This window comes from Plutella xylostella, chromosome 29, assembly GCF_932276165.1.
Source record: "Plutella xylostella chromosome 29, ilPluXylo3.1, whole genome shotgun sequence".
Classification (NCBI taxonomy): domain Eukaryota; kingdom Metazoa; phylum Arthropoda; class Insecta; order Lepidoptera; family Plutellidae; genus Plutella; species Plutella xylostella.
Window position 1 is genome coordinate 5633380 of NC_064009.1, and position 14303 is coordinate 5647682.

Sequence of the window (14303 nt, forward strand, 5' to 3'; positions counted from 1 at the left end):
GCTGTCAGCCGCAACTGATAAGTGTGCACGGTCTTTTGCGACAGTTCGTGCCTGATCGCTCTCGGACGTCTGAAAGCTGAAGGTCAGTCCACGACTTACGTCCGATAGTTTTAACAGCGTATAGTAGTGTACATTCTTTAACTTCTAGATACCTTTAAAGGCGCCGACACATTAGCGGACGCGGCTGTCAGCCGCGACTGATAGTGTGTACGGTCTTTTGGGACAGTTTGTGCCAGATGGCTCTCGGACGTCTTTGTCGTTCAGATGCTCAGAATAATAACAGCCGAGCTTCGCTCGATAGGTGGCGATGATGGCAACATTTCAAACCCCCATAGATTTTTACTCTGTGGCACAGAATTTACGTTAAGAATGGCAACACTGTAATGGACGCAAGAAAATAAAAAGTTTTCCGTCGATGAGATAAATATTCGCTGTTTTGTCGTATTGTAGTGATTAAATTAATGGTTAACGATGTTGTAAACCAATAATTGTTATATTAATACCCGAAGAAGTTTCCACAGAGCATAGAAATTCCATACGTCACAAACAATTTCGTAAATAGGTTAGCCAACGCAAATTAAAATGGAAGCTTTTGAAGAGCACCCTGTTCATATTCCATCATTTGAAGGTGTTAAAGAAGGCACTGCCGAGGCTACTGACACCATTGCACCGGATATCATAGAGGATTGCCACAAATCAAATGGTTTGTCACAGTCGGCATCAGAAGTTGGTCAAGGGTGTGTGGAGCATAGTGCCATTGCGGCAAATGAACCTATTAATGATTGTGCAGCGGCTAGTGAACCTGAAAACACGAATCAACCAACGTCGCAAACTGTTGAGTTCATGGAAATGCACGACTCTGGAGTAGTTGAAGAGGTAACTCATCAGGAAGAAGTGTGCCAAACCAATGAAGTGGCACTGTTTGAGACATGCAGTGATATGACCGGCCCTAAATTAATGGAGGTTTCTGAAATAGAAACTGAAGTTATTACTGATAATCAATTTGAGATTCCATCAGAGAATCTGGTTTTGCAAACTGAGGTATCTGTTGAGAAAGAGGAACTTCCAGAAGAAGAAAATGGCAACAATGAAAATGATAATGAAAATAAAACTGAGAGTCATCTAGATGACCAGAGTATTTACTTGAGTGAAGCTCTTAGAACTTCAGATAATACTACAGAAAACACAGAGAATAATAATATGTCAATGAAGGAAGAAGTTCTGAACAATGAAGAATTGCTTGATATCCTAGAAGGCAATGACTTGGACACAACCACTGAAAGTAATAATTCATTGAAAGTTCCTCTTCATAAAGAAGCTGAGATGGCATTGCAACAATTATCAAGGCTGAGAGGAAGAACACCAAGCAAGAATAAAAAAAACAATTTGATCAAATTAATTTCAGAACCAAAAGGAAAAATCACAAAAAGTAAAACAAACAAAAAGAAATTGGATAAAAAATTATCAGAAACTATTGCAGGTGAAATTGCAGTCAATACCCCTGAAACTACAGATATCAAAACTAAAAATGTAAAGAAAAATGTGGAAAAGAAGTTGTTGGAAGGTAATGAAAACAGTGAAGTAATTCTGGATGAAAATGTGCAACCAACTGAAGAGAACATAGTGAATGCCTTAGTTAAAGATTGGGATGATGATGAACATGATGCTAATAAAACTAAGGAGCTTTTAGATGAGACCAACAATTTATTAAAGGCTTCAGAGAGCTTAATTGAAGAACAAAAACAAAATGATGATAAAACAAATGTTGATACTAAAACTAGAGACTCCCTTGATTCTTCACAGGAGGATCAATCAAATCCTAATAAATCTTCAGATGAAGGACATACACAGAGAAGAGGAAGAATTATTAAAAAGAAAGTAATCTTTGATCCTGATAATCCTGACACATTCACAAAAGGTAAAGAAAAAACTGCCATCAAAAGTAAAGAAGCTGCTGTTGATAAAGAGGTACAACAGTTGGTTGCTAAGAAATCAACAAAAGTAGAACCTGTAACTCCAAGGGCCACATCTAAATCACCAGTTTCTAAATCACCCTGGAAAAAACCAACACCTAAAAACAGTAAACAACACAAAAGACTATCAGAAGTGGATCGACTATTGATGGATGAAGGAGCTGTCAACATGATGTACCAACTCACACCTGAAGCTCAGAAAGGAAAGAAAAATATAAGAACTAAAGCAGAATTCATTAAGAAAATAAATCAAAGTTCAACTCCTGATGGTAAAGAAATGAAATTTAGGGAAAGGAAAAAGGAAAAACTTGAAGAAGGAGAAGCTAAGAAAATTCTGGTTGGAAAGCAAAGACCATCTGCAACTGGGTCTGTCACTTCTGCATCATTGTGTGAAGACTTTGACAGTAGACCTGATGACTCAATCATTTATCGTCGGCATTCCTCAAGTTCTTATTCCAGCACTTGCATGAGTCCTCGGCGCCTCAGTGATGTGGAATCTGGAGCGGTTCAACAAGCTATTGCACAGGCTAATTTAGCAACTCCTTCAGAAAACAGTGGGTCTCCTAATGTGTCCACAGAAAATGGATTGCAGCAGGGAGATGTATTCATGGCGACAATACCAGGAAGTCCAGAAATTATTAACAAAAAAGTATGCATGTCTTTAAAAGAAAAGTTGAACTCAAAACTGTCAACTGTTTTAAACAAAAGAAAGCGTGAGAGCAAGACTGATAAGCCAATAAAGCAAAAGAAGTTAACTTTAAAGAATGAGGATAGCCAAGTAGTAGGAGAAATTAATTTCAAAACAGTATCATTGTCATTTGATGGGAAGATAGCTGAAATATGCATTAGAAAAACAGGGTCTGAAAACAATGAATATGGAACAGAGGTAACATTGCTTTACATCTACAAATAATTTATTATCCTATATTTGTGTCTGTATTTTAATCAAAATGATTGTTGCAGGCATTGGAGGAGATAGAAAAGGCATTACGTTTAGTGGACGGCAGAAAGGATACATTTGTGACTCTGCTCACATCTGAAGATGGTACTTTCTGCTCTAGGTTGAACCTGACGCCTCTCCTTGAGCCAAACATGGAAACAAGAACTAACTATGCATTTGACATAACTGAATCTGTAAGGTATGTTGTATTTTAAATGAATTGATTCTCAGTCTTAATGTATAATCTAATCTGTTAATCTAATAATCTTATCTAGAGCCTCATCACTTTAGCAGGTAAATCTACACCCATAGATTATACCTACCCTTTTCTATGAAATTTTAACTCTGTAGCACATGCACTTTGATCATCTATGAACAAAGCACATGCACATCAATTTACCAACACTGCCATTTGTATATCAACTAACACACTCCAAAGAAATACAATAGTAGATTCCTCCTCCTATCACAGCACTATAAACTTAACTAGCAATAAATTAAAACTGTAACACACATTTGTTAATTCTAGGTCGGTGCTGATAGCGATGGAGCAGCACAGCAAGGTGTTGATAGGTGGGGTGTCCGGGGCCTGCGAGGGCCTGGCACTGGCCATGCTGGTGCTGTGTGACCTGGCCTACGCCTCGGAGGACGCCTCCTTCACGCTGTCAGCCAGCAGCACCGCCCCGCTGATGCCCGGAGTTGCTGTGCTCACGTCCAGCTCGAGACTGTCACAGGCTTTGGTAAGATTTTGGATGTTCTGTTGGGTAGACTAGACAGGTAGATTTTATGATTTTACCATTGATGTTATAGCAACATTCATTTCATCCTGCTTCTTTTTACCTCTTTTGTGTTTGGCTAGCATCTAAGTTCATCGCAACATCATAATTACACTCTACATCTGCATAGACTCAGCATAATGTGATAGTTCATATAAAATACAACATACGACTTTTCCGCTATGGCCAAACTTTAAACGCTATGGGCCGTCAAAATTACCGTAATCCTTCATCCTACAGCATTTATCCAACACATACAACCTGACTAACAGACAATCCCCATCCTCCCTAGGTTCGCGACTTGGTGCTGACAGGGCGGCGTCTCTCTGCCCCGGAGGCGGCGTCGCGCGGGCTGCTGGCGCGCGCGCTGTGGCCGCCGCGCTTCACTGAGGAGCTGCGGGCTACAGCTGCACATGTAGCCGAGCAGGGGCATGTGAGTGGACTTTTATAATATGTTTACATTCAGTATAGATGTGATATAAAGACGTCCCCACTGAGCTTCATCATCATCATCATCTCAGCCATAGGACGTCCACTGCTGAACATAGGCCTCCCCCAATGATTTCCACCTTGTCCGATCGAAGGCGGCCCGCATCCACCTAGTGTTGTTGCTGTCCTATGGTACCCCAGTGGTACAGAGGGCCTTCACAAGCGTGCGCCACGCCGTTCTGTCCTCAGCAACCGCTCTGGCTTCCGTCCAGCTCAGGCCTTGCGCTCGCAGCTCGCCGTCCACTGTGCGCCGCCATGTGTGCACGGGGCGACCGCGTCTGCGGTGGCCGCCCGGCGGTTTCCATTCGAAGGCAATGCTCGCTTTGCTCTCGGCTCCTTTTCTGATTGTGTGGCCAATCCATCTCCATTTTCGCAATGCGATTTCTTGTTCGATGGAGGTCTGCTTACACACGTTCCACAGGTCAACGTTCCGGATTGTGTTCGGCCAGAAGATGCGGAGGATCGACCTCAGGGATTTGTTGACGAACACTTGTAGTTTGTTCATCAATCCCTTAGTCACTCTCCACGTTTCACAACCGAACAGCAGAACCGATTTGACGACGGAGTTGAAAAGGGAGATTTTCACGCGACGCTTGAGCACGTTGGAGTCCCACACCGGTCTTAGTTGTGCGAAGGCCACCTAGTGTGGCTCTTATCAAATATACTTGTGTTAACTATTACGCTGCGCTGTCCATAGCGGATTAGTGCCACCATGGATCAGCGTAGTAAGGCGAGTTTAGACCATAACATCGCAGATCTGATTCCCGATGACAATATCGATTTTTAAAATATGGGTTGCATTGAAAGTCGCGTTAAAAAAACAAAAGTAAGGTACATATAATAAGGAAATAAATACTCCTGTTTTAAAGTCATTATCTAATTGGTTAAAATCCATTAAGTAATAGTTTAATCAGTTATCATAATAATAATCTTCGTCATAATCATCACTGACTCGTTGGCAGTAGGCCTGTCTCCCTCTCCCACGGTACAACAGCTCCGACATATTGATATACGTGACTCCACCATTATGCACACAAATGTGGTGTCTTGGGCAAAGACAAGACTGATAGAGGGAGTGTAAGTCCGCCCTTACTGTACCACAAGCGTCGCCGGTGCGGCAGTTTGGTAGAGCTTGGCACGTGAAGTACTGAGCTTTGAGGTCGCTAGACGTAGAGTGAAACTTCCAGTAGTTCGGCTGGCGGCATCGGCAGTTGAAGGTGATTTTCGCTGGGGTTAGATGTACGTTCTGGTGGTGCAACTCCTCTAGCTGGTCCGAGTCGAGGCGGGCGAACGTCGTGTTGGAGATGAGGGCTATCTGGCCGGGAGAACACATCGGCCAGTTGGTTGTGGGTTGGCAGAACTGTAAGGAAATCAAAATGTTATACGGGTGGTTTTTACAACGCTAGTTATTATCATTGCTATTGTTAGTACTTAGACGTGACGGCCTTTAGACAGCTGGACAGACATCCTTAGCTTAGGTATTTAGGATGATTGGGGAAGGCGAAAGACAGGGTGTTTTGGCGCTCCCTTTGTGAGGTCGCACTATTACAGCCAGATTATTGTTATGATGGAGCTCATAATGTGGTGTGGCGCAGGTTCGGAGCGGGTCAGGCTCCCCGGCCCAACACCGTGAAGGGAGGTAGGTGCTGATGAGCGTTACCTCTAGTGTGCGTGTCATTTACAACAAGTGACCCAAGTCTAGCACTATTGGCTACTATTATGACCTAACGTTACCAAGCCCTACCTTGAACTGGCTGCGGTTATTGAGCTCCACGGTCCTGTGGTCTTGTAGACCGGAGGCGGGGCAGCCCAACCCTTTAAAACTACCAAGAACGTGTAGGTATGTGCTGTTGAGCGTTATCTCTAGAAGTGGCCCAAGTCTAGCAGTACTGCCTACTATTATGACCTACAATTACCATGCCTCACCTTAAACTGGCTGCGGTTATTAAGCTCCACGGTCACGATTTTCTTGGTTGGAGCTGAGACCTAATATAAGAATCTGGCAGCTTCGTGACTTCTACCTTGAGATCCCGATACCAACACTTGTGGACACACGTGGTCTTGCACACCGGAGGCGGGGCAGCGCAGGCGGCGGCCGCACCGGCACAGACGCACGAGCGCCGGCGCCCGCCAGTAGCGCCGCGCAGACCGGCACCTTAATACCACATGTGTGTATGTGCTGAGCGTTATCTCTAGTGTCGTACTAAAAGTGGCCCAAGTCTAGCAGTATTGGCTACTATAATGATTGAATTCCCACCTTGAACTGGCTGCGGTTATTAAGCTCCACGGTCCTGTGGTCCTGTAGACTGGAGGCGGGGCAGCCCAACAATTTAAAACTACCAAGAACATGTAGGTATGTGCTGTTGAGCGTTATCTCTAGAAGTGACCAAAGTCTAGCAGTATTGGCTAGTTGGCTACTATAATTATTGAATCCCCACCTTAAACTGGCTGCGGTTATTAAGCTCCACGGTCCTGTGGTCTTGCACACCGGAGGCGGGGCAGCGCAGGCGGCGGCCGCACCGACAGAACCGCACGAGCGCCGGCGCCCGCCAGTAGCGCCGCGCAGCCCGGTACCTTAATACCACGTGTGTGTATGTGCTGAGCGTTATCTCTAGTGTGCGTTTCATGTACTACAAGTGGCCCAAGTCTAGCAGTATTGGCTACTATAATGATTGAATCCCCACCTTAAACTGGCTGCGGTTATTGAGCTCCACGGTCCTGTGGTCTTGCACACCAGAGGCGGGGCAGCGCAGGCGGCGGCCACACCGACAGAACCTCACGAGCGCCGGCGCCCGCCAGTAGCGCTGCAGCAGCGCCGAGCACGCCTGCCGCGGCGCGCAGCCCGGCAGCCCACGCTCGCTTTCTTCCTAGGATATAGAGATAGAGAATGAGAATGTTCTTAGTGTGTCTCTGGCCCACGACAGAGAAGGGTGGAAGCGCCTGGAGTCAGCCCCAGACTCTTCGGAGGAGTAGCGGGATTGAAGAGAGATAGAGTGTGTCTGTGATAAATACTGGAGCCGAGTCAGGAGGGTTGCTCTATACTATACTGATGAAAAACGGACGAACCATAGCTGTCGTGCAATCGGCATGTTTAATACAACTGGATACAGTCGTGGCAGCAACAGCGCTCTGAAACTTAGTTTTTGTTTTTCAACGTAGACAGTGATCCTTAGCGCAGCGTGGTTAGAGGATGAGCCAGTCAGATTAGTTGTCAGCTGCTGATTGCCCATGGGGTGCCGGACGTATGTATGTAGGAAGGAATTTTGTTAGAGTAGCAAAGATACTTTCAATGTAATCAATTCTGAAATAGCACACATTACTTTGATAGAAAAGTTCGAAATTTGCTGGCTCTATCAGTTATTGTTACATTTGTATCGTCCAGTATCTGAGTTTGAAGCAGTCGTTATGTTGATAAACATTCAACGTATTATAATCGAATAGGTACTCACTAAGCCGTAGTAGTAAGTAGTCGGTTCGTCGATTTTACAGCCAACTGAAATTATTGCACAGAAGATTAATATTGTTTTTAAAGTCCACATTTTATTATTCTGTTCATTTAATTTCTACTCAATCCGATATTTCTGTAAGTTTTTAGGTCATAACCTACATTGATACGATAACCTCACATGTTAATCTCAAATGTTTGGTCGGAATAATAAGAAATATTTCAGGAGTTGTTTATTATTTTATAGTATGATTCGATAGCATTTTCTTCTAGGACATGAAAAGCAATTAATATAATCCTAAACTCTAAAATATACCTGAAATAATGACGAAAATAATTTCGAATACAGAGCAACCTGACCCCCCTTAAAGTGACAAGCCTACCAGAGAGTGGTCAGATTTGTTTACCCCAGTTTGTAGTTACTTCATAATTAGATAAATATTTTTATTTGATGAAAAATTATGGAGACGTAAGATATGATAGAACAGTTCAATTTACGACATGTAAGTATTCATACTCATACGCCGCCCTCCTAATTTCCAGACGCTGTTGATCAAGAAGCAGCTTCTGAAGGCGACCTCCGCTCCCGAGTCCTCGTTCCAGAGCCGCCTGGCCGCCGAGCAGGATACGGTCGCCGCCTACTGGACCTCCGTGGAGGGGCAGGACACGCTGCAAGCGCACCTCAACAAGTAATCGACCAATCACGGGAGTGGGTTTGAACCGTTCGACCAATGAATAGTTAGGTAGCACAGCGCGTGGACCAATAGGTGGCGTTTGGGGTTTATTTTCCACGGAACGAACGGTGTAAAAACTCACACTCCGCATTCAAGCAAGGTGAGTCTGAGGCACAGAGCACAGTGGCCGCAGAATAACGAACCTGGTGCCAAATAAAAAGGAGACAAATACGGCTCATCGGCAAATATAAATGTGCGATAGTGAAATTTGTAAGTTATAATATGGTTGAATTTTAAAAGATGAAATGGAATTTATGGTGTAAAGAAATATTTTGACTAAGTAGTTAGGATGAAGACATTGTCTAAAGCATAATGTTTAATGACAAATCAGTAAACGTGTGAATGTTGCACGAATTTATATATAAAAACATGAATTATGGTGGGTTCAATTTGACCTCACTGTTAAAAATGTATCTGGTTTAAAGGACCTAATTAGGACAGGGGTACAAACTCCATCCTGAGCACTTCATTAACTTGCGCCTCTAAAACGACTTATGTTAAAACCAAGGATATTTATGATAAGAATTCGTATTCGGTTAGAATATCTTGCAGTGGCATGCCATGCCCTGCCTGAAATCGTTTATATGCGAATGGCCAACAGAAGAGTTTTATGATTAGTTAAATGAAAATGTCTCCTAGTTTGGCGTTAGACCATCAGGAAAGTGACTGACGTTGTTTGCGTTGTCTTTAGTTTTATGCTAAGCATTAGGTATAGATAGTAATATTTTATGTTATGGTTCTTATTGTTTATCGTCCTTGTTTAGAATTGTAAGAGTTTATGATTGTGTTTTATCAACAGCCAAAGTTTTGTTTATATGGTAACATATATCATGCCTAGTTTTTTAACGGTACTAGTATGGATTACATTTCAATCTACTTTGCATTAGGCTCATACATCTTTATTCGGCTGAAAAATGCATTATCTATATCTTCATTCCTTTAGTTTGATAAATGTAGTTAACCTATGAAATAATGTCCGTGAATTACTAAAATATAATTCAGCCAGTTTATTGTATGGGTGCTGTTTTATAATTCACAGAGCGTTATTTAATTTTCGTTGATAGATATATTTATTTGACATAAGATTTAGGGCCTGTTCCACAATGTCTGGGTAGTGGCTACCTGTCGGGTAAAGTTGATGCTGTCACTGTCAAAAAAATAATAACAGAGAGTGACAGCATGTATTTTACCCGACAGGTAGCCACTACCCAGACATTGTGGAACAGGCCCTTAAAGTTAAGTGATTGATTTATTGATACTTCATTTTATAATAAAAGTGCCTTCTAATAAGATACATTAATGTACCTATGGTAAGATTCTAATTATTATTGTATGGTAACATCTACATACATGGTTTAAATATTATTTAGGAAGTGGTATATCTATTATCAATGTCTTGATGCTTTTAATTCCCGAATATTGTTAGTGTAGTAATGTAAGAGAATATGTGAATGAGATAAAAAATATTGAGTTGTATCTTTTAATTGAAAATGTTATTAAGAAAATAGTTTCTTTTTAGTATATAAATATAGTGAAAAACATCTTTTTATTATATTAATGCATAATTTCAGTTGCATCTAAAGACTTAATTATAAAATCTGTTAGTGTGGGTATAATATTATGATATAGGTTTATTCTACATTCATGTAGGACTTCTTAAATTGGCCCAATTTATTTCATAAGTATTTTATAATTACGTTGTTCTACGGTAACTATCTATACTGTCTATTTACCTTATACTACTATAATTCTTTATGTTTTGATTACTAATCGACTATTTTACTATTGTTCTATCATAATCGGGAAGAAAACAAAACAAAACAAAGGTTTAGCAGCTCATGGTATCAAAAATGCCGTGGTGATTTATTTAACCAGACTACCACACTGGAGTACCTACACAGTCATGTACTAGAGAAAAAATACAGAAATCTCATCGAAGCCAAGAGCTAAACTCCGCCATTAAGATTAAATGAGTAGAAATGTAGTGGAAATCTATTTTTGGATTTTTGCCTCTGATCTTATTGATCTGGGTTCTAAAAGGTTAATAAACAGTATCTTATTGTACTTATGTACAGTGTGGTCCTACACGGCTATGAGGACGCTGCCGACCTCATCTGCAAAATGATTTGTGTTTCTTTTCTTCCCTATTCTTTATTGTTTAAGTAAATTGTTTATATTATTAATATTAAAATGGGCCACGTTAAAAGTTTATTTTAGTTGTTATGTAACTAATAGGTATACATGTAGATCCACACATAACACTAGGATTTTATTGACACTTATTTACACATGGCAAGGTAAGCTAAATTTATAAAGATAATGGATTGTGAACGTTATTAACAAAATAGTAGTTTGTAACACTTGAGTTAATTAATGTAAATCACAGAACATGTCATATCTCACATTGTGAAATAAAATACCTACCTGGTCCTGTAGCACGGGGCGCTATTAAGACGTGACAAAAGTTCTCCGTCGTGCTCGCTCTTGAGGCTCCGCGATGTGAGTGAGCGCAATGCAAAACTTTTGTAACGTCTTAAATGCGCCCTGTGCTAGCCTTTCTGTATGTACCATGAGTAAGTTTTATTTTTAACCCTAGTCATCCCTTAGTTTTGTTAGATTATAATAATTATTATATGGATGTATGTTTGGGTCAGAATGGTATTGGTAGGTCTGATTATAAAGTGGTAGGTAAGTACATATCAATAAATATATTATTATGTATGTAGATACTTTTTGAAACTTCAACTAATATACTTACCTACCTGTACCTAGTTATGTTCAAACTCACTATCTTATTTGAATTTAACTTTATACCTACTTAGGTAGGAATGTCCTTAGAGAAGTAGGTTTTTGTTCCCAGGGTATATCTATCATCCCCCCTTTGTATATGAACTTCTGAACTCCTTGTAGGTACTTTGAAACTAAGAATAAGAAGCTGATTCGTTGGCTCGGTACGCGAGCAGGAACTCCCAGGAACATAAGTATTTCTCTAACGAGAGGAGGAGTACTCAAGGAGCATAAGTACCTAAGTACTTCTCTATCGAGTAGGCCATGACGTCGACGTTAAGAAGATGAAGTTATTATTCCGAGTTTCAGCAAAGTGGTCTGTGGGTGACGATGACAGTTCTCAGATGACTGACTGACTTTGACTTGACGTTTTTGATTTTTTCATTGTTGTGATGTGAGGAGCTTGTGTTGTTTATTTTATTTATAAATATTATTAAACAAACATGAAAGAAGTTACTGTTCTCATCTGTAGTATTTGCAATACTGCATTTAATGATAATGAAGAAGTAGTATTGCATATGGTCAACAATCATCAAAATGAACATAATATTGAACAAATCCTAAATAAAATACCTGCAGTTCCAATGTAAGTAATAGCCCAATATCACTCATCAACCCTAGCAATTACCAGTATTAATAATTTTATTATTAAGAATGGTTTACAATTTATAAACAAAAAAATAAATACATGTTCAATCCATAAGCAGATTTCTCATGATGAGATCTTCATTTAGATTTTTAATAATGAATGATTTTACGTGTTTTACAGTCGAATGAAAGCATCTAAATCAAAAAGAAAAGTAAGTACTGTAGTGTAACACAATATCTCAATTTATGACACTTTTTTTATATTGCAAACTAATTTACATGTTCATATTTTTTAGGCTTTGAGGATACCTAAGGAATATCAATGTACACATTCGATATGCAACTATAAAACTATTCATTATTCTACCTTTAAAAGACATTTGCTGACACATGAGAAAGTAAGTACATACTAGATATATGAGAAGCACCTAATATTTGGCAACTTTTTCGTATTTCGCCTGTTCAGCCACAGAGCCACTTTATCTCTTACTATCATAGCTCTAAGGTACCGTGTAGGTAGGTAAGGTAAGGTGTACAGAAATTCTTAACCTTTCACTTTACAAGAATGTAAAACTTTACTCAAGGAATAAAAGATGTCTTAGCAAAACTAGGTAAAGGAGGCTTATGTCCTTAAACCATTTCTTCCAGACAAATTTGATTTGATCATTTCAGAAAAAAGTTTTTATTGGGGGTGTAGATACCTAGGGGGTGGTGAAAATTTGCTTATTTTTGACTTATGTTTATATTTTTGAAAATGTACTTAATGGTCTTGTTTTTAATTGAGTGTCTAGGTACTCGACCAAAACGATAAAATCATGCCCTAGTAGGCACAGTGGTTACCCATCAGTGTTCTGCAGAGCCCAGGGGTACCGTGAGATGCATTCATAGATACCGCGAAAATTTTCAACTTTTCAATTTAAAACTTTACTGACTGTCATTTAACAAAACATGGTAAAGGAGGCATATGTCCTAAAACGATTTCTTCCAGACAAATTTGATTTGACCACTTCAGAAAAAAGTTTTTAGTGGGGGTGTAGATACCTAGGGGGTGGTGAAAATTTGCTTATTTTTTTGATATCTCTTACGGTTTTCGAGATAGAAGCTAATTAGTAAAATTTACTTAATTTGTCTTGTTAAACTTCATTGCGTGGCTAATAACTCAACAAAAACGATAAAATCATGCCCTAGTAGGCCTTGTAGTTCCTCATTAGTGTTCCACGGAGCCTAGGGGTACCGTGAGAGCCCCTTAGGGATGCCGCGAAAATTTTCAACCTTTCAAATTAAAACTTTTCTTGTGTAAAAAAAAAAAAAAACACGCACTCACGCCTTGTACTAATGTACTCCCTTGCGGGGTAGGCAGAGGTGCATTGCTGCACCCACTTTTCGCCAGAGTGTTATGTTAGTCCCAATGTAATAGGGGGCGGGCCTATTGCCATTTTACGGGCACATCCAAGACCCGAGAACAAATATCTGTGTTTAAACAAATATCTGCCCCAGCCGGGAATCGAACCCGGGACCATCTGCTCAGTAGTCAGGGTCACTAACCACTACGCCATTCGGCCGTCTCTACGCCATTCGGCCGTCTTTCTTGTGTAAAGCTTAGCAAAACTTGGTAAAGTAGGCTTATGACCTAAAACGATTTCTTCCAGACATATTAATTTGATTTGACCACTTCAGAAGTTTTTAGAGGGGGGTGTAGATAGCTAGGGGGTGGTGAAAATTTGCTTATTTTTTCGATATCTGTTACGGTTTTCGAGATAAAAGCTAATTTGTAAAATGTGCTTAATTTTAATGAATGTCAAAGGCCAAGGCATAGTTCGGTGGCATCTCATTTACTATCTACAGATTATTATAGCAAAACTTTGTATAAGGAGGCTTATGTCCTAAAATGATTTCTTACAGACTTTTTTTTGTGACCACTTTAGAAAAGTATTTCCGTGGGGGTGTAGATACCTAGGGGGTGGTGATTTTTTTCTCTGACCGCATTAAAGATAAAAGCTAATTATTAAAATGTACTTTATTGTCTTCTTGTTTAAATGTATAAATAAACAATACTATTTTTTTATTTAAGGATGGCCGTCAACACAAGTGTCCACATTGCTCCTTTTCAACTATACAAAAGCACAACCTAATGAGGCATATCAAAGATGTGCATTTAGATGGAACAGTAGACGTTGAACCAATCATTGTGGTGAGAACGACATCATGAGACTTTCAAGTATGGTCAATGACCTGAAACTGGAGAAACCCTAAATGTCCCTTTGTAAGTATAGAAATAATAGCTTTAATTTAAGGCGGTTCTCACACTGCCACACATCAAGCTGCGTTATGATTTTATAAACTGCTCTTTTTTGGTTGGAGGTTCCAGGGTCTAATCCCAACCACAGTACATATTTATTTATTATGCTCCAAATTAACTTTATAAAAGCAATAATTAACACATTTACTTTCTTTTCAGGATGGTCAACCGTGATGCGGGTAATATTTGCCAGGAACTTGTGTGCTGTTGTTCTGCTCAATCCTGCTTGAATATAATCCATATTGTTTTTATATTAGGTACCTATATGACAA

At 40.0% G+C, this 14303-nt stretch overlaps 2 protein-coding genes across 2 annotated transcripts; both read left to right on the forward strand.

Moving 5' to 3' along the window:
- Positions 1-342: 342 nt before the first annotated feature.
- LOC105381688 (general transcriptional corepressor trfA) lies at positions 343-8324 on the forward strand. The gene is made up of 5 exons (XM_038118755.2): positions 343-2859; positions 2937-3112; positions 3443-3653; positions 3982-4122; positions 8167-8324. The coding sequence occupies exons 1-5, from the start codon at positions 583-585 to the stop codon at positions 8314-8316; spliced, it is 2955 nt and encodes a 984-aa protein (XP_037974683.2). The 5' UTR covers positions 343-582; the 3' UTR covers positions 8317-8324.
- A 3193-nt stretch (positions 8325-11517) lies between these two features.
- LOC105381686 (zinc finger Y-chromosomal protein 1) lies at positions 11518-14294 on the forward strand. The gene is made up of 5 exons (XM_011551475.3): positions 11518-11730; positions 11914-11944; positions 12029-12130; positions 13804-13995; positions 14191-14294. Exons 1-4 carry the CDS (start codon positions 11588-11590, stop codon positions 13939-13941), a joined length of 414 nt encoding a protein of 137 aa, XP_011549777.2. The 5' UTR covers positions 11518-11587; the 3' UTR covers positions 13942-13995; positions 14191-14294.
- The last annotated feature ends 9 nt before the right edge of the window (positions 14295-14303 follow it).